This window comes from Hypanus sabinus, chromosome 25, assembly GCF_030144855.1.
Source record: "Hypanus sabinus isolate sHypSab1 chromosome 25, sHypSab1.hap1, whole genome shotgun sequence".
Classification (NCBI taxonomy): Eukaryota; Metazoa; Chordata; class Chondrichthyes; order Myliobatiformes; family Dasyatidae; genus Hypanus; species Hypanus sabinus.
The window spans coordinates 17479458-17499944 of NC_082730.1; the positions used below are offsets into that span (position 1 = coordinate 17479458).

Sequence of the window (20487 nt, forward strand, 5' to 3'; positions counted from 1 at the left end):
TCTAGTCCTTGGCTTCAAGTATTTCTTCAGTTATACATTAAAAGTGCAATGGTCTCCGTCTCAGGTACTGTGGTAAAGCAGTTTGCATATTAACAACTTTCTGTAACACAAATCCTCCCACTCACAGTAATACTTCAACCGTTGAACTCATCACTCTCCTGCCAACTAGAATACTTAAATAAAATTGTTCCTTTACTTCCAAAACCTATTAAGTGTTAAATAAAATCGACTTCCAGTGACACAAGGATCAATAACTATTGAGCTCAGTTTGAATATAAATCAAAGCACTGTGGCCAGATTGGAAAGGTTGGGTACAGGCCAAATCGAGCCAGCAGAGCCCAGGCCTGAGAGCGTATCAAAGCCGCAGGACCCAGGTTCGAGAGTGACAAATGACCTGCTGTTTGACCTATTTAAGTGCCAAGCAAAATTGGACAGGTCAAATAGAGGCTGAATCGAGGCAGCGGGGCCAGGGCCAGAGAGCGTATTGAAGTGGCAGGGCTGGGACTGAGAGCAAGGACTGATCCACTGTTTGGCTGATTCAAGTACCCTGTCAAATTGGAAAGGTCAAGTGCAGACTGAGTCGAGGCGGCAGGGCCCAGGACTGAGAGCCTATAGAAGCAGTAAGGCCAGATCTTAGAGTAGGGAATGACCCAAGCTTCTGGCGATTTAAGTACCAGGCCAGATTGAAAAGGTCAGTGTGTTGGGACTAGAGGAGAGGGACTGGTTGGAGTTCAGCTCACTACTCAGCGACGTTTACTCATTTCCACACTGAACTGAGGCTGTGGCCTGCAACTACTAGGCTCCTGGGGATCAGGTGAGGTGATGACTGTCTTCATGGCTGTGGACCCTCTTGCATGAACTTCAATTCTGAATGTTACTTGCTTACTTTTATTGTTTACATGAATTTTGCATAATGCTATTTGACTGTCTTTCTTTTCTAAATGGGTTCTATAAGGGTTTCTTCATTTTGTAGCTGCCTGTAAAGAGACAAATCTCAAGGTTGCTTAGAGTATACACACTTTGATAATAAATGTACTTTGAACTTTGGATGCTGCAAATCTAAGATTTAAAATATTCTGGGTAATAGTCAGCAGGTCAGGCACCATCTGCAAATAGTCAGAGTTAACATTTCAGGTCAAAGACTATCGGAATTAGAAGCAGTAATAGATAAAGGTTTCAAGATACAGACAAGGGGAGGGGGAGAGGCAGAGAGCACAAGAGTGAAGGTCAGCAATTAGGTTGAAGCCAGGAGAGATTTAGTGACAAAAAGACAGCTGATGCAAGGGCACAGATATGTGAACCAGAGCTCACATTAAGATAACGTATGAGCATTGAATGGAGTGGTGGAAACAGATTCAAAAGCAGCTTTCAAGAATTGTATAAAGACGCAAAGCAAAACATTTGGACTGATATGGAGAAAGAGCCAGGATAATCCTGGGAGGCTGATTGGCCTCTTCCTTCACTACACAATTCGAATATAAATTTTCCTTTATCTTTATCTGCTTTATTGCAAATAGGCCCGCTATTTCAGATTCCTCCTCACGACCGATATCCTAATCTTCATATCATCCTATTGAATTTTTTTGTGTGTATTTTCCGTTCGGGTGTGTTAAAAGACCAAAGATATTTAGCAGATCTGAATGATCACTAAAACTGTATTAAATAGGGATTGAAAAGAAATTTTGGATTTAATTTTTAAATAATATTGACTGTTCTACTCCTTGTTAAGAAAGTAAATAATAACAGTGCAGTGGTGATTGATCGATTGTATATGAGGGAATCTCTTGAAGTCAGACTTAAACTGAGAATGGTAAAACAGTATTTTCTTTGTTATCTGTATTGGCTTTACTTGAAATATATTCACTCTTATATATGTTGTAAGCACTATGGCTTCAAAAACAATTAAAGGTCAAGGATATTGTGATGACTCACTAAAACACTTCCACTGTCTATAAAATATAAGTCAGAACATTTTCCGCTCTCTTTGAAGAGTCCATCTCCAAGTAACACTCAAGTAGATCATCACCATTCAGGAAAATCAGCAGTTGATCAGCATCCTAGACACGACCCTGAACATTCACTCTCTCCAGCATCAGGGTTCTGTGGCTTCAATGGATTTACACTCAGTGACCACTTTATTAGACACCTCATGGTCTTCTGCTGCTCAGAAAGTCAGGTAGCATCTATGAAGGGGAATAAACAGTCAACAGTTTGGGCTGAGACCCTTCATCAGGACTGAAAAAGAAGGGGGCAGAAGCCAGAATAAGGTGGTGGGTAATACAGGCAAATATTCTGTTTGATAGAGAACATTAAAATCTGCGGTGGCTGAAAGAAGATATAATACGTATGACAAGTAAAGCTCATGACCCGCTAAGTTCTTCCAGCAATATGTTATTTGCTCCATATTCCAGCAACTACAGTCACTTTTATCCACAAGTTGAACTCTAATGTTACAGTAACCCTATCTCCTTTCTTGGAACTTGTTCTCTGTATGCCTCAAAGGCAAGGATTAGTTTTTCTAGATATATTTCAGTTTGTGTTTTTATAGGATTAGTGTCAGTAAGAATACTATCCAACACAGCTGGTGAATGCAACTACTCCACAAGTTACACTGCGACCACAGTACTTTTCTGCCTTCTTATTCTGCCCACTATCTCCTTCTGCTCCAGTCCTGATAAAGGTTAAGGGCTAAAATGGCTCAGAGATGCTGCCTTTCATCTTAGATTCCTCCAGCATTTTGAGTGTGGTGCTTTAGAAATAGACTGTTATTCTTTCATTCTCATGGTGTCTAAACTTGAAAGCTTCCTCTCAGCAACACTCTGGATGTACCTTCACTAAGCAAAAAATACCTCACCACCACTTGCTCAATAGCAAAGATACAGGGAATAAAAGTTAGGTACTAGGTGAAAGATAACTTTACTAAAGATACCTTACCATCACCTGCTCAACAGCAAAGACAAAGGCAATAAAAGCAAGGATGTGATGTTGAGGCTTTGTAAAACACAGACGAGGCTTCACTTGGAGTATTGTGAGCTATTTTGGGACCCTTATTGAAGAGAGGACATGCTGACCTCAGAGAGGATTCAAAGAAGGTTTAAGAAAATGATTCCAGAATTAAAAGCCTTGCTATCTGAGGAGCATTGATGGCTTTGGGCCTCTGCTCACTGGAATTCAGAAGAATGAGGGGTGACCTCATTGAAACCTATCAAATGTTGAAAGGCCTTGATAGAGTGGATGTGGAGAGGATGCTTCCTATTGTGGGAGAGTCTAAGACCAGAGAACACAGCCTCAGAATAGAGGGGCATCCTTTTAGAACGAAGATGAGGAATTTCTTTAGCCAGAGAGTGGTGAAACTGTGGAATTCGTTGCCACAGGCAGCTGTGGAGGCCAAGTCACTGGGTATATTTAACGCAGTGGTTGATAGATTCTTGATTAGTCAGGGCATGAAGGGATACAAGAAGAAGGTAGGAGATTGGGAATGAGAGGAAAAATGAATTAGCCAGGATGAAATGATGGATCAGACTCGATGGGCCAAATGGTCTAATTCCATTCCTATATCTTATGGTCTTAATAAATGCAAAGCACTAGTTGAAACATATCTTTACTAAAGGTACTTTACCAGCAACTACACAACAGCAAAGACACAAGCAATAAATGCTATGCCCTGCCAGTGATGCCAACACCAGACTTTGTCCTGCATCTGATTTTTGTTATCTGTATTTGATGATGTTGATGAAAGGGTGCAAAGGTCAATAATATTTTGAGTGTTGTTACAGCCAACCAATTAAAAATATCAGAACTGTTTTTCCAAATTTAAATAAAGTTGGCTGAAATTCTAGGCATCTCTAAATTTCTACAAAGAAACTGGGCCCCTTTATCTCTTTTGTATCCTTGCTAATGCTTTGCTCCATTTTTGTGAAAACCTCTTGTAACCATTCAAGCGAAGCTGTATGTACCACAGCTGTCCTTGGACTGTGTACTGACATGCAGTCTGCATGTCTAATTTTCAAACAAGGAATGCTTCTCGTCTGCCAGGGGAAGGGGAGGGAGGGGACATGTATTTAATTCACCCAGCTCCACAGCGCCCTGCTCTTCAGGGCTTTCAACTTGGAGCACAAACATTTGGGGAATCAAAGACAGTCAAACTTATTTATTTAGAAGTATTTAGTGAATGAGCACTGAGCAGACCCTTTCGGTCCTTCGAGGCTGAGCAAACCTCGACAAACTTGATTAATCCTATCCTAGACACTGGATAATTTACAACCACCAATTAACCTACCCGGTATGTCTTTGGACTGTGGGAAGAAACAGTGCACCTGGAGAGAAAACACACATTCCACAGGGAGGTCGTACAGAGAACTTATACAGAACAGCACTGGAAATTAACTCAGAACTCCAGAATGCCCCGAGCTGTAATAACGTGGTGCTAACTGCTACACTACAGTGGCACTCAACTTCTCTGCAGAAACTCAGTTTAACTATTTTAATTGCATTAGGGTTAACTACAATGTTACACATTTGAAGGAGACGGAGGTAGGATCTTTACATGAGTGCTACAACCGATCATAGATCCTTTGAGAGGAACTGGTTCCTGCTTCTGACTGCAGATCACTGCACGCATGACCATAAGATCATAAGACACAGGATCAGAATTAGGCCATTTGGCCCATCAAGTGTTCTCCACCATTTCATCATGGTTGATTTATTACCCCTCTCAACCCTATTCTCCTGCCTTCTCTCCATAACACTTCACACCCTTAGTAATCAAGAATGGGCAGCAGCGGAACTCATTTCCTAAAATCTGCTTTCATCTCCCAAAGGTTTTGAACAATTGTAAGGTTTGTTAGTTTCTGTGTTAAAGATTCTGGAATCAAATGCTGTGTTAAATACAGCAAATACATGCAATCTGTGATGCTCTTCGGAGTAAAATAGCACACTGATACTGCTTCCAACTAGGTCAATGCAGGCACTCTCCAGGTTTGCAAGGGTTCTGTTCCTGAGAACTGTCCGTAAGCCAATTCCTCTGCAAGTCAGAAACAGAGAAAGCCAATTTCTCTGCAAGTTCAATTGCTATCCATATCTACAGGAAGTTATAACACATTTCATTTCACCTCAACAGTACTCATATGTAAAATAATGGAATATACATTTTAACCCGACATTAATGAACAGATGGCTGAATACGTAAGGCAGGTCATTTATTACTCATACCTTCATGACAGGATGGGTAAGATTTAGATAAGCTTAGCTTTATTTCTCACAGGCAAGTCAAAACATAGAAGGAAGCGTGTCACTTGCGTCAATTCAAATCAGCGAGGGTTGTGCTGGGGCAGCCCACGCTTCTGGCACCAGCAATGCATGCCCACAACTCACTAACCCTAACCTGCATAGCTTTGGAATGTGGGAGGAAACCAAAGCAACTGGAGGAAACCCACATGGTGATGGGTGGGGGTGGGAAATGCTCATACACCTTACAGACGGCGGCGGAAATAAAACTCTGATCGGTGATTGCTGGCACTGGAAAGTGATTGTGCTGACCGCTATGCTACATGTCTCTGGGAGACGTTGATTATTATTTTGCAGTTTTCAAAGCAGTGCAGTGTAATTCATTAGGATGTACAACAAAACACAAACACAAAGTAGTTGCAAAATACGCTTCTGTATGTAATGCACTGAAAGTTTTCAATGCTAATGCAATGGCCTCTCTGTAATGATTCACTGCTGAGGTAATGGTTTCTCTGTAGCTGCAATGTTTGGGCTATGACTAGAGATAATGAGGGCTTTGGAATGTATGCTGGCCAATGAGAGGGATGTTCTTTCTTGTGGGTCTGGGAGCAGGGATTTCATGGTCTTTTGTTAGCGAGAGATGAAGAGAGGAGACACGAGTGGGAAGAGTTGGCAAACCGCCAGATGGAGTGGACTAGGAGCGAGGGTCCGAAGGTCAGCAATGCTTGGAGGAGGTCGATGGGAATGAGTGGCTGAATTCGTGAGCTCCAATGTGCATATTAGACTGTTTCACTAAAATGGGCCCTTTTTCTTTACTAACCCTATAGTCAGATTAAGACTTAAAAAGTTCAATTGTTTAATTGCACATAGTGTACTGTCTGATATTTTGTGGTTCAGATTTGTAACTGGGCAACACATCACACAGCATCCACACAAATGAGATTTCTCATTTTGGCTGCACCAGAGGCTGTCTTCCCCTAGGCAAATACATACTGGCCAAACCCAAGGGTTACATATGTTAAAAATATTATGCCCTCATGCTCACTTTCTGCTTGAGAATTCATATTTTGAGACATTTTGCTTAATGTTATTCAGTACAACCTTTCGAATGGAAATCGTTCACCTAAAACTAGTCACAATGTAATTACTTCTTATTCTGTTGACATTGTATTATCCTAGTCTCTCAATTTCCCAGCTTCTCAAGGCTGTTAAAAAATGTTTGCCCATTTTTCTCCTTCCTTCATCTTTATTTCATCTGAAGCCCACGGAGCTCTGCAGGAGATTGTTTAGTTAACTGCTAATGCTTGCTAAGTCACATCCAAACATGCTAAAAACAGCTGGAGGCTTCTCTCAATGCAAACTTTTTGATTTTGATTGTACATATCAGATCATAAAGCCAATTTGAAAAACACCATAACTAAATACTGTTATGGGTGATGGGGTGGAAATAGGTCTCTACCAAAGGAGTACAACGCACTCCTTTCCTCTGTTTGCCTGCAGATCCCCCTTGGACAAGGTGAAGCACCTGCTTAACACCTCGATCAAAGTCACATGAAGCTATGAGAGCAGGTGGTGAATGGTCATATGAGCAACTGGTGTATTTCACAAGTCCTGTTTATACAACCAATGACGCCAGGTAGACAATCTCAGAAGAGTATTAATAATGGCTGTGGTCACCCATCTTGTAAAGACACTGCCCAGACGGCAGCAATGACAAACCACTTTTGCAGAAAATATTTGCCAAGAACAATCATGGTCATGGATAAGACCGTAATCGTCTACATCATAAAATGAACAACAAAAATACTGCTATTGTATGAAAGTAGCAGCTTAAAAACAAAAAATAAAAAACAGCCACAAAAAGTGGCAAGAGTGAACAGCATTGAATTCTGGCCAAATCACTTGTTATCAATAGTTTGAACTCCTTTGAGATTAGTCACTGAGCCTGCAGTCAATATACCCCAAGGGTTAGTTACTCAGTGTGACAACCACAATGAATCAGTCAAAACTCTTGACACACAAAGAGATGACATCATGTGTACTGCCAATAGGTGTGACTGACAGTTCAGCAGATGGCAGCCTGCAAACTTATAGCTAACAACTGATGTAAGTGATCTGTGATCCTTTCTCGATGACTTATAATCGGAACCATTGGTAAGAATCACTGCAGGGCTGACTATCCCACCACTGGTCTGAACTGCTGTTGGCTCTGTTTCACAGACACTTGGCTGTCTTACAAGTCAGTGCTCCTACTACATTGTGGCTATGAAATATTAATACAGCTCTTCATGAGTGCATGAGTAGGCAGTATAGCAAGAACCAGCAATGTTTAAGGATCAATCACTCTGTTTGGATGCCACTTCGGCTTTTATTGTAAGCAATAAAGAAAGCAAATGAGCACCAGGACAAAGCGCGAGTATGCACATGGGAAGAGGCATTAGTTTGTGACTTAACCTCCTCTGGATGGCCTGACAAAGCAGCCCGACTCCTACTCAAAATAAAGTACTTACTGTCTGAAGTTGAAGAGTGGCATCGTCACCCAGCCCATAGTTTCGGGGGTGCGCCGCTGCTTGCTGGCTTCTGACGAGCTCCCAGGGGGAAGAACAGGAAAGCCATAGAGTGTCAGTGTCAGGAGGGTCTCTCTTGGCAGCTGGTTAATATTGATGGGAAAGCAGATCCTGGAAAAGACAGACGAATACATGAATAACAGACTGTTCAATTACAGGCCATTCCCAGCTAATGAATCCTCTTTCACAGCCATCCCCTTCAATTTTATCTGCAAGTCGGAAAATGCACAAAAATCACTCAATATGGTCACTGTAACTCCACAGTAATGTAATGAATGATATTAATAGCACATAACGCTGATAAGAGGACAATTATTACAAGTGGAGAGTGAGAGAAAATTAGTTCTGTCATTCATAGGAACAGAGCCGTGTACACATGTTAGACTTCTGAATTTAATAATATGTGAATTCATTTGAATGTAGGGCTTTCTACAAGTCAGATGTTTGTAACCCAGGGACTGCCAATAGTCACCTTCACCAGTTTAGGTGGACTAGTGAGATAGAAAGGGTGTGGATGAGTAAACTGGAATAACATTGAAGTGGAAAGAACTTCAATGGGCTAACTCCATTGGAGGAAAAGCCTATGGAGTAATTGTTTTGTGTGGAAATAGCAGATAAACATGGGAATAGTCATGATTAGGATTATACTGGCACGTAAAAGAGTTTCCACATGAGCTGAGAGGGTATGGGGTCCAGTCAGATTTCAGTTGAAGATGAAAGTGATCTTTGCAATGGAAAGGATACAAAGTCACCTTTGGGCCAAACACAACACCAAGCTCTCTAGTGATGTGACTCAGCTTCAGACTATTAAAAGAGATGGAAGGAATGATCAAAGAGTGTAGTCAGTGACGGCAGCCAAAGACAATGGACTCCATTTTTCCAGTATTTAGCTGAAAGAACTTTTGCTGATCTGCCAAGCCACCAACAGAGGCGCCAAGAAAGCTGGTGACAAGTTAGAGCTGTGGCATGAACATTTTGATCAAACCCCCATGAATTTTCATTTGACCCTACTAGGATCAGCATGTCCTCTTGCCCCTTACATCTGCAAAGATGGATCCTTTGGGAATTCCAGATGGTGCAAGAACAGGAAGACAATCTTCCTCTGCCTATAAATTGTATCCATAATGATGGAAACAGGCATTCAGCTGGACAATGGAGGCGATGCACTGGGAAGAAAAATCTGAACTAAATACAGAGTATGTGGAACTATTCAGCAAGTGATGCAGCATCTATGGCGAGGGAAACAACTAACTTTTCAAGTTGATAAGCCTATAAAAAAAGAGAAAAATGAGTTCCACATTGCAATGAAGGAAATGGTTAATAATGTTAGCTTTGTCACACTTCATCAGTCTCTATAAATTTCCACCATCCTTCAGTATGACATCACTAGGCATATCTCATGCTCATTCAGCATTCTGATGGGACCACTCTCGCTATAATGTTCTTTGAAACACTCTCCTTTTCCAAGTTCTTCTTCCCTTTCATCAACCAGAAGTCTAAACACTCCTTCCAGCTGATTCAATTGCACATTTTCCGATTTGATGAATGGCGTTTGCCACTCACTTTATGATCTCCTCTATAATGAGGAAAGCAAAAACCAAATGTAGATTGAGCAACTGCTCTACATTACACCTCCTTTCAGCCTACAAAAATGTTTCCAGACACTGCAGAACCTGACGTCTGGAGCAAAATATTATGTTGAAGCAACATTAGGTCAAACATAATTTGCCTTGAGGGAGAGTGGTTTGGAGAAGGAAGCATCAACATTTTCTTTTGATTAAGGGTCTTGACTTGAAATGTTGACAATTGCTTTTGCCCCACAGATGCTGCTTGACCTGCTGAGTTCCTTCATCAGTTTACATGTTCCTCGAGTTTCCAGCTGCCTATTAGTGATTTTTCCACTCCACTCCTACCCCAGCCTCTGTCTTTGTCCTTTGCCTGGTTCAAAGTGAATGTCAGTCGATATGTAAATCAAAGCATCTCTTTTTTAAAACCGGACACACTACAACCTTGGGGCTTAAACACCATACTCAACGATTTCAGAGAAGTAGTCTTTGTAGAGGGTGGCAGGGGGGAGATACTTCTCTCCCAAAGGAGGTGCAAGGTACTCCTTCCCTCCGCTAGCCTGCAGGTCAGCATTGGGCAAAGTATAGAACCTGCTTAGCCCCCTGATCAGGGTCACGTGAAGTCAATGAAGCAGGTGTGGATGGTCGTACTATCAGCTGGTGAATATCACAAGTGCTGGTTATGCAATCACTGATGCCAGGCAGACAAACTCTGAAGAGTATTTATAATCTCTGGTATCACCTGTCTTGTAAAGACACTGCCCAGAACCTTCTGTAGAAAAATTTTCCAAGAACAATCCTGCTCACGGATAAGACCATGATTGCTTACGTCATACGACATGGCAATCATGATGATGATGAAATCTTTGTAGCTTAAAATTGTCAGTGTTGATGAAATGTAACCGGTCTACAAAACCGGTTTCCAGTTTCCTCCTTCACAGATGCTGCCTGATCAGCTGTGTATTTACAACATACAGTTTTTCTCCTTTTATTCCTCTTCATCTTGATTCAAGGTCCTCCTAGTTACACTGCGAGTCAGATCAACCTGAATTAGCAAGTCTATCACCCTCACTCAGCATGTACTAACACCTGATTTTCATTCTAGCAAGAACATTCCTTTTGTTCTCTCAGTCCATCCTCAGTTTCTGCAGCTTAAAATGTATTTGACTTCCCTCCCCTCCCATTGTAATAAAACCTCATCAACCTGAATCATTGAATTTTTAAAAATTCTTTCTCCATTGGCGCTGCTCTACATGCTGAGAATTCTCAGAATTACCCTCAGCCACAAACAACGGATTGCACTTAATGCTGTGGATTCGTAAGGAGAATATGGAGGGATAGATTACCATGATTGCATATGCTAAGATGAGCAGTATTTCAGCATTCTAAAGGAAATTGATGAAGGATGTGTGTCAGATAGCAATTTCTAAAAACAGTGGAAACAAGATACAGGTTGCTTGGCTCAAGTGTTCGAAATAACCTTAAAACTCCAGAATAATATTTATAGATACACATTTATATGTAGGAAAAGTATAATTTACTTACTTCTGATCCCATATGAGAAGATGGAAGAGGTACTTATAGATGTGAGTTTTCTTTGTCTGCAGCTGACCGCAAAGCTCCTTCCCCCCATGGCTGAGTCCACATGACAGAAAAAAATCTTCATAACTAAAAAAAAGAGAGGGGTTAAAAAGGCATGGTGGCATAGTGGTTAGCATAATGCTTTACAGTACTAGCGACCCGGATTCAATTCCTGCCATTGTCTGAAAGGAGTTTGAATGTTCTCCCTGTGACTACGTGGGTTTCCTCCCACAGTCCAAAGGCATAAGGGTTGATAGCTGGGTTAAATCAAGGGTTGCTGGGCGGCATGGCTAAAAGATCCCCAACAGCCTACTCTGCACTGTATCTAAATAAATAAACAATCTTCATCAAAGAAAATCAGGAAAGGTTTCCATTCTGATTTAAAGTTCATCAAGCAGCCAAGGTCAATGATTCAGACCAACAACCTTTGCATCTTAGTCTGAAAAGCACATCATCACCTTTGGTCTCAACTATGACAGAAATTCACTTTGTTCTGTCAAAGGTATATGCAAATGGTACACTAACCCTTTCCACAGAAATGGTCAAGAAATTTTGAATTCTCTTTCTCAGAAGCCTGATGGAAATTTGCTTTGAAGACAAAAAGGTGTTCTTTTTCTTACCATTTTGGAACAGGTATCAGGCAAAGAGAGGATAACAGAGCTATCAGGTAACATCTAAGTGAATGACGTGGGACTGGATGGCACACTTACATTTACATGTTCTGAGTTGCAAAAAAACTAAAGCATACTGATTGCAAACTGGTAGTTCAGCAAACTACAACCCATTTCCATCACTAAATAACACGTCATCACTCACTCTATTCGGGACTTCTCTATCAGGTTTTGACATTAACCATTCTTATGCTAACTGGAAGAACTTTTTCTTCAATAGGATTGAAGAATGAGATGAATAAACATATAGCAGCAATGCAAGGGTTAAATCACAGTATATATCTTTACCGGGATTATTTATTTCGCAGAGTGGGGCTACTGATACTGTAAGCATGTTTTGGTAGTTATGAAGCAAACCAAGGATTATTCATAATGTTACTAACATCCAAACTTATGTTTTTATGTGAATGTTATGAACCAGGAACCATCTTTAATCAAACAACAGTATAGATTTTTTTGCTCCAACACAACTTTGAAATAAGGTGATCATGGAGAGAATCTGTCAGTTCTACTGGGTAATAATGACTCACAAGGTAAATTCATTCTAGTTTTGACTTCTTTTTAAAGATATTGAGCGGGCGTTTTGCAATAATGGTAGGCGTGTAGGAAGAACAAAAATAATTGTTAACCAACTTTCCAGCATATCAGACCAACATACTATGGCAATTTTAACATCTGAGTGACTGTCCTAATAGAGATGGTCCACAAATTCATACAACTTGTTTATATAATGGCATTTATAGGGACTATCCCAAGGAGTTTCAAAGGAACATAATCAAATAAATCTTGACATTTAACAGTCTTTTTGCATTCTAAGGCTCCCTAGTCATGCAGAATCATTTAGCACCAACAATGAATCCCAGTTAAAGAAATTCTTGCAATGCAGGCAATGCAAAACCTTTGAATGCCAGTTCTAAAGAGTGGTTTGATGAAATAAGAGTAATCCTTGATTTCTAGGGCAGAAAGAGGTATTGAATTCTACATATTTATTGTAAAGTGGTGCATAAATTGCTTCTGAAATTATACCTTTAAAAAAAAGTTGTCAATTCACATTGAGAAAAAGAAAGTGCAGGAGCAGTTGCTGCCCCTCCCTTCCTCCTCAAAACCATAGCTCGAGGGTGTGGGAGCCAGCAAGAGGCAGAAGGACATCTGTCCATTCAAGATGCCTGCACAGAAAACACTTCTCAGCACAGACCAAGCATGTGACAGGTGCCTGGCGACGAGTAGAGGGGCGGATTACATCTGGGGACAAAGGCCAAAGGGCAAACAGAGTTTCCCAGGGTACATCATTTATCAGAGCCAATCGTCAATCAGCATATATTAGAGTAACACAATAGTAGAGGTCCCAAGGGGCACCACAGTTCTATCAGCCTTTTCTATCACTCGGGGCCTTGGAAAAAGAAAGGGAGGGGGGAGAGAAAACGCCGTGGGAAGTTTCCCAAGATTCGAACAAACCCCTTAGGCTACTCCAAAGCAAAGTGGCAGGTCAACAGGCATTGGTTGATACCTTTACCCTTCAGACTGAGCCATGCTGTCTCCCATTTGTTGAGAGGGGATATAAAAAAAACAGCAAGAAGATCTATTGTTCACATTGCAGCTCTAGCCACAGGCCAGTGCAGAGGATTAACCCTTTCACCAGCCAATTGTGATTACACAGATGCTCACAGGATCACATGGACTTCTGCTTTGGACAGTTCACCTCGTGTTTGTGATTTGATTCTTTTATTTGACGGTGTCGCTAAGCACCTACCGGTCACGATCTGCTCTCCCAGGATTTCACACCCAGAATATTATGCGGATGGCATTCGTTAGTGATTGAACTGACAGTCTTTACTTTGGTGACTCCCCTTCTCTCTGAAAGGCATTGGTTTTGCAGTTTCAGATTTCCAGGAGCCATGCTGCAGCGACTGATTTGTGTGATCGCAGGTCTCGTAGGAGAAAGGGGGCTAAACGAATGTGAAATGCAGTTTAACCAAACCTGATGCTTTTGCTCCCCATCTGATGCAAGATGCAAGCCAAAGAAAACATTCCCCCGACCCCTCAGTAGTACTGCTGGACATTGAACAGGAGATCAGACTGGATCTCTTTTGCTATTTCACAACTAGTTACCATCTTCGATCTGTTTAAAGCTTAAAATGCCCATCAACTGCAGTTTTGGTGGGGTAGTGGGGTGCCACAGTAGCGCAGTGGTTAGTGCAACGCTTTACATTACCATAGATCACCGTTGTGGGTGTCCTCTGGGTTTTCCGGTCTCCTCTCACATTCCAAAGACATACAGTTGGGTTTAGTGAGCTGTGGGCTTGCTATGTTGACGCCAGAAGTGTGGTAACACTTGTGGGCTACCCAGCACAATCCTTGCTGATTTAATTTGACACAACAATGCATTTCACTGCACTTTCCGATGCACGTGTGACTAACAGAGCTAATCTCTTTGCCAGCTCCCACATCCAGTATATATTATGTGTTTGTACAGAATTCCAATGTGTCAAGGTCCTCTCCGGAAACACTTCCACAGACTTCGGAGGAGCTTCGCTGTGGGAGGTACTAACGCTCACATCAGACATTAAACCAAATCGACGAGACTTCAGGTGGACATAAAAGTCTCCAGACAATATTTCAAAGAAGTGCTGGGGTGCTGCTTTCCTCAGTCGTCTGGGCAATATTTTCTCTGCTTAACAAGCATTTAAATATATTTTGTGATCACTATTATATTGTTGTTAATGGGAGCTTGCTGGGCAAGCATCATTTCCCACATTTCCTGCACTGACCCTAGTACTTCCTTGCCTGTAAAGTGCTTAGGGAACACTACAAGATTGTCAAAGCCATAAAGGAAAGCAAGTTTCCCTGCACATTTCCTCTTTCTGCCACAGTCTTTCATGTCCTGCTTCTACGTTATGCTTCTCTTCAGTCATACTTGAAGGGCTAAGAATAAAATCAGTGGCAGCTCTCCAATGCTGCAGTAAGGGAGCATTGCTACATTGCCAGAGTGGACTTTCAAAGAAGAGAGAAGAAAACACGAATTTCAGTCCTGTGTGGAATTGAATCCAGGGGCAAACATAATTGTAAGCTGACTGTCCAGGTCAGCTGGAATGCAATCATTACATTTTTAAGATGAAGCTCCGGGGGATCTTCTGAAAGTAGTGAGTGTGGAATGATCTGCCAAGAGAGGAGGTAGATTGTAAAGTTTAAAAAAGTTTGGGTAAGTTCTGGACGTCCTTTTATTCTGAGAATGTACCCACTGTAGCATTCAAAAGCCTTTGGATGAGAGGAATATGCAGGACTCTGGTCTGGATGCAGGTAGATGGGACTAGGCAGAACTCCAGGTTGACACAGACTAGATACGCAAAAGGGCCCAGGTCTGTGCTGTGGTGCTCAATGACTCTAAAACGCTATCACTTCTCTAGCTTCCCCACCATCACCACCCAACTACTGTTTCAGTATGAGAATATCTTTAAGAAAATGAGTTGTACATGGAAAAAGTGGCTAGATTATTTCTGTCCACAATTTTTCAGCATGCAAATGGTTGAACTGACCGCAAGGTTTTACTGATAAATTCATTTTTTATTATTCACTGCTGCCACTTCAGTTTTCTTAGTAGTACCCTCAACAATTACAGCTATAACCTCTAAATGCGTTAAAGGTCCCAAAATGGTTCATGGGACAAAAATCTGACTGAGCCCCCTAAGTTGATATTAGAAAAGACGACCAAATGACTGGTCAAACAGGTAAATCTTAAGCACGTTCTTGAGAGAGCAGTGTGAAGTAGAAGTGTGGTGAGAAGTAGTAAAGGAAACCTAGCAGCAGAAGCCATGATGATAGGTGATAAAAGTTATTAACACCCTAAGTCGTAGGAACAGAATTAGGCCATTCAGCCCATCAAATCTGCTCTGCCATTACATCATGACGGTTTTATTATCCCTGTCAAACCCATTCTCCTGTCTTCTCCCCGTAACCTTTGTCACCCTGACTAATCAAGAACCCATCAACCTCCGCTTTAAATACACTTAATGACTTGGCCTCAACAGCCATCTGTGACAATGAATTTGACAGATTCAATACTCTTTGGCTGTAGAAATTACTCCTCATCTCTGTTTTGAATGGACGTCCTTCTATTCTGAGAATGTGCCCTCTGGTCCAATCTCACCCACTATGAGAAAAATCCTACTCTGTCTAGGCCTTTATATTTGATAGTTTTCAATGAGCTCTCCCTTCATTTTTCTAAACCCCAGGGAGTACAGGCCCAGAGCTATCAAGTGCTCCTCATACATTAACCCTTTCATTCCTGGAATCTTTCTCTTGAACCACTTCTGGACCCTCTCTAAAGTCAGCACGTTTTCTTAGATAGGGACACAAATCTGCTCTCAATACTCCAAGTGTGGTCTGACTAAGGAGCTCTAAAGCATCCGCTTGTCATCCTTGCTCTTGTATTCTAGTCCTCTCGAAATGAAGGCTAACATTGCACTTTCATTCTTTACAAATGACTTAACCTACAAGTTAACCATTAGGGAATCTCACATGAAGACACCCAAGTCCCATTGTAGCTCTGATTTTTAAAATTTTCTCCCAGTTTAGAAAATAGTCTACACCTTTATTCCTTCTACCAAAGTGCATGACCATACACTTCCTTGCACTGTATTCCACCTGCCACTTCTTTGCCCATTCACAAAACCTGTCCAAGTCCTTCTGCAGTCTCCCAGCTTTCTAAACACTACCTGTCCTTCCACCTCTTTGTATCATCTGCATTCTTGGCCACAAAGCCAGCAATTCCATCATCCTTATCCTTAACAGACCCTTGTGGAATACCTCTAGTCACCAGCAGCCAACCAGAAAAGGGCAAAAGAGTAGGATTAAGAGATTAGAGATTTCTGAAAGCTGAAGGAAAATGGAATAAGAAATGCTGAATTAGATTTCCAACAGGATTAAGTTTATCTTTATAATGAACACGAAACAAGTACTCACTTTCAGTGTGAAGGCAGGAATAGGAGTTTGAACATATAACCACAAACTCAAGTTAGTCCATTTTCTAGAGCATCCCACTCATGATCTCCACTTCTAATTTAACTTCAGGCATACTTTCATCAAAGCTTTTGTCATCTTGCTGAGTGTACATCAATGCTGTTTAAATGTAGCACTAGGAAGTATGACAGGCTGACCATCAATTGAATAGCTTTTGCCTTAATTTCATGTAAAGAGGTCAAGCAGTTAGGGCACTATCAAAATTAGATGGCCCAATTAATTAAGTTGACTTTGGAGTCAAGCTCCTGGTGTTGGCAGTGTTGAAACTTGGGCAGTGATGTTCTGATTCTGTTACTGAATTAATAATAATCCAATGAATTTTAATCATACAATGGCAGTTTGTGAACTTAAAAGCTCGCTAAAAAAAAACAAGAAATAAAAAGCTAGTACCAGTAAAATTAACCCTGAGGTTGCTGGAGTACCATAAACAAACCACTGTTCTTTTGCCATCACTACCCATGTACAATTCCCTTCCTTCACCAAAGCATTGACCTTCAACTTTTTTTGGAAGTGCTTATTAATAAAAAGACTAGATGTCCTTGAAGGAGGCATTATCTTCAAGTCAGTTTCCTGTCACCTCTTCACTCATCTCAAATAAAAACTAATTCATTATCTAGGGTTCTATCATTTGTTTAATAGCATTGGTGGAAAATGTTCGACACAGTGCACCCGAACTGAATGTCTAGGAGAAAGTAACCACTTGTTAGCACAGCCCAGTACCTCCTTTTCTCATAGATTTTTCTCTTCCCCACCCATCTGTCCCACAATCTCTTTGACTTCCTATCATCAGGTAGAAGGCACCATAGTACAAGTACAAGAACTGTTAGGCTGGGTAACAGCTTCATCTCCCAAGCTGTGAGATCTCTGAACACTCTGCTACCACTCAGTACACATTATTTATGATGACACTGTAGGTAGCATTAGACCGGGGGTCGGCAACCCGCGGCTCCGGAGCCACATGTGGCTCTTTTACGTCTGTGCTGCGGCTCCCTGTTGCTTTGGGAAATAATTGGTTGTGGCGACCCTTTTCCTGGCACATCCGAACCGACTCACAATAAGATAGCCTACGGGGGTTTGCGAGCACAGAGCTTTGGAGCCTCTGCGCCATTGGGGGGGGGGCAGGTTGAGGGAGGCTTAAAAGTGAGGCTGAAGATTTCGAATAAAGTTTTTTCCTTCGACTGCAGTTACCGACTCCGTGTCGTAATTTTAGCGCTGCGTGTAGCACACCGCTACATGGTCAGTATTTAATTAAAATGTATTTTATGTTAGTTTGTTAGTTTTTGAAATGTAAATCTAAATTTGAAGATTATGGTGATCTTGTACAATCTAAATAAGACGTTGTGGCGACTCATTTCCTGACACATCCGAACCGGCTCACAATTAGCCAGCGTTCAGGCTAAGGGAGATAGCCTACGGGGGTTTGTGAGTACGTGTCTTTTGCAGCTTCCGCGCCCATGGGGGGCGGGTTGAGGGAGGCTTAAAAGCAAGGCTGTTTAGTTCGAATAAAGCTATCTTTGACTGCAGTTTACTGACTGCGTGTAGCAACCGCTACAACGTGTTTTTATCGCTGGCTGTCCAGAGGGGAGGTGCTGAAACGCTTTGTCGCGCGTCTGGAAGAAGTGAAAACTTCCCTGGGCAGCAAAGGGCTCAGCTTTCCTGAGCTGGAACAGCCAGAGTGGCTGGAAAAGCTACACTTCATGGTAGACATGACAGCGCACCTGAACACGCTGAACACAGCTCTTCAACGGGGTAAGGACGTACAGCCCTGCACATGTTGGAGGATGTTTTGGCATTCGAGCGCAAGTTGACGTTGCTTGCCAGAGATTTACAGAAAGGCACATTGTCTCACTTGCCCAATTTGAGAGAGTTCAAACAATGTCACGACATGATAAATTCGGAGTATTTACATTCTGCAATCATCGCAATGCAAACATCGTTTGGGAAACGCTTCTGTGAGTTCAGAGAGGAAAAAAACACATTATCCTTCCCGGTCACTCCCCTAAGCATCGATCCATCCCTACTGAATACGACTGCATTGTCAGGTGTGAGTCAACCTGAACAAGTATGATAAATATTTTAATTGCGTATTATTTTACGTATATTCATATGTTTTCATTGTTCAGTGAAATAGTCCTTTTATTTTTCAGGTTGACAGCTGGCTGACGTTATTTTTGGTTTGCTGCTGGCGGCAAATTTAAGTTTGGCGTTTTTCATAAATACAAGAAGGACTCAAATAGACGTTGAGTATTTTACTTAAAAGTAACCTTCAACCCAACGTCTTTTTTTCGGAGTTCAAAATGTTTTTGTTGCATGCAGAAATGTAATTTCGTTTTCTCTGCAGGAGTTCATCAATTTCATAAATGCAACACATTATAGTTTGTTTATACATAGCATAAAGGCAAAACAAAACGTTGTATGCAGTGTTATTTCATTTTAAATGTCAAACGGGTTTTGCGGCTCCCAGTGTTTTCTTTTCTGTGGGAAATGGGTCAAAATGGCTCTTTCAGTGGTAAAGGTTGCTGACCCCTGCATTAGACCATTGTATATTTAACTACATGTCATAGATGCACTTTATGTCAACTTCAGGACATCTACAGGACATTTTTTATCTGTTATTATTATTGTGCTAAATTACTTTACATACTGTATGTGATACACATACTGTCTTTTACACCATGGTCCCAGAGGAATATTGTTTCTTTTAGTTGTATACATGTGTGTGGCTGAATGACAATAAAACTGAACTTGAAAACCTTTTATGGCAGGGGTTCCCAACTAGGGGTTCAACACCAGGGATCTCTTGTTTTATGGCATTGGACCATGGCATAAAAATGGTTGGGAACTGCGGTTTATGGATTCTATTTCTATCATTGTGCTAAAAACTCATTGCAAAACAAACTTAGTTTTTTTCTTAAGACTTGGAATTTTTGTCTTTATCTTTTAAATTTGTGTTGAAGTGTTTATCATTTCATATATATGGCTGAGTGGAAATTATTTCTCAACATGCTTCTGTCAAAGCACCTCAAGCTTCTTTGTTCAAATGGAAACTGAAAGTTTCTCTAGTCAATCCTAACAAACAAAGCTCTTCATTTATGATAGAAATGATAAGTCTCTCTCTCGACATGAGTTTAACACTTTTTGTAAAGTAGGATATACAAACTGGATTCAAATTTTTTTTCTGCATTCTTCTGTGTGAGATGCAATAAATATTTTGTTATTTTCCAGGATACGGACATTGATGTCAAGGCCAATATTCATTGCTGCCAAACTGTAACCAACCTTGCACTAAGTGATTTGTTGAGCCATTTAAGAGCTTGGAATCCATATCAGCCATATTGGACAAGAATTACAGTCACTTTTCATAAAGGAGGACATTAATAAAACAGATGGGCTTTGCAACATTCCAGTAGTTCTATGGTCATCACTTGCTGACACCAGCTCTTCATTCCAGAGGATTTAATTAAATCCCCCAGATGCCATGGTAATCTTTAGATTAAGCAGATTGGACCTAACCTCTTCACTTTAGAAGAATTAAAGGTATTGTCTATGAAACATGTAAAGGTCTAGAATTTGACAGTCTAGATCACTATGCTTATAGATCCAGCAGTCACTCTCAAAATGAGGGATCAGCCATTTAGGACATATTTGAAAAATAAATTTCTTCACTCAAATGGATGGTAGGCCTTGAAATTTTCTACCCAAGAGGGCTGTGATGACTCAGACCATGAGCATATGTGCAAGACAGGGTTCATGGATGTTTCGATATTAAGGGAACCAAAAAGTATTGCAGTAATAATCCACTTCCTTCTAAATTCCAGATTATTAACTAATTTTAACTGAAGCAGTGGTATCTTACGTTAT

General features: G+C 41.1%; 1 protein-coding gene and 1 long non-coding RNA gene across 3 annotated transcripts in view; one reads left to right on the forward strand and one right to left on the reverse strand.

Annotated features, from left to right (window-relative positions):
• pik3c2b (phosphatidylinositol-4-phosphate 3-kinase, catalytic subunit type 2 beta) overlaps window positions 1–20487 on the reverse strand; it is a 167578-nt gene that overhangs the window by 81153 nt on the left and 65938 nt on the right. For both annotated transcript variants that reach the window (XM_059950209.1, XM_059950210.1), the window contains exons 12-13: window positions 10904–11026; window positions 7737–7904 (exon numbers count right to left, since the gene is read on the reverse strand). In XM_059950209.1, coding sequence (XP_059806192.1) covers window positions 7737–7904; window positions 10904–11026 — 291 coding nt within the window. The remainder of the gene's footprint in view (window positions 1–7736; window positions 7905–10903; window positions 11027–20487) is intronic.
• On the forward strand, window positions 472–20328 carry LOC132381058 (uncharacterized). The gene is made up of 4 exons (XR_009507906.1): window positions 472–814; window positions 14084–14151; window positions 18774–18885; window positions 19852–20328. It is a non-coding gene; the product is annotated as an uncharacterized LOC132381058 (long non-coding RNA).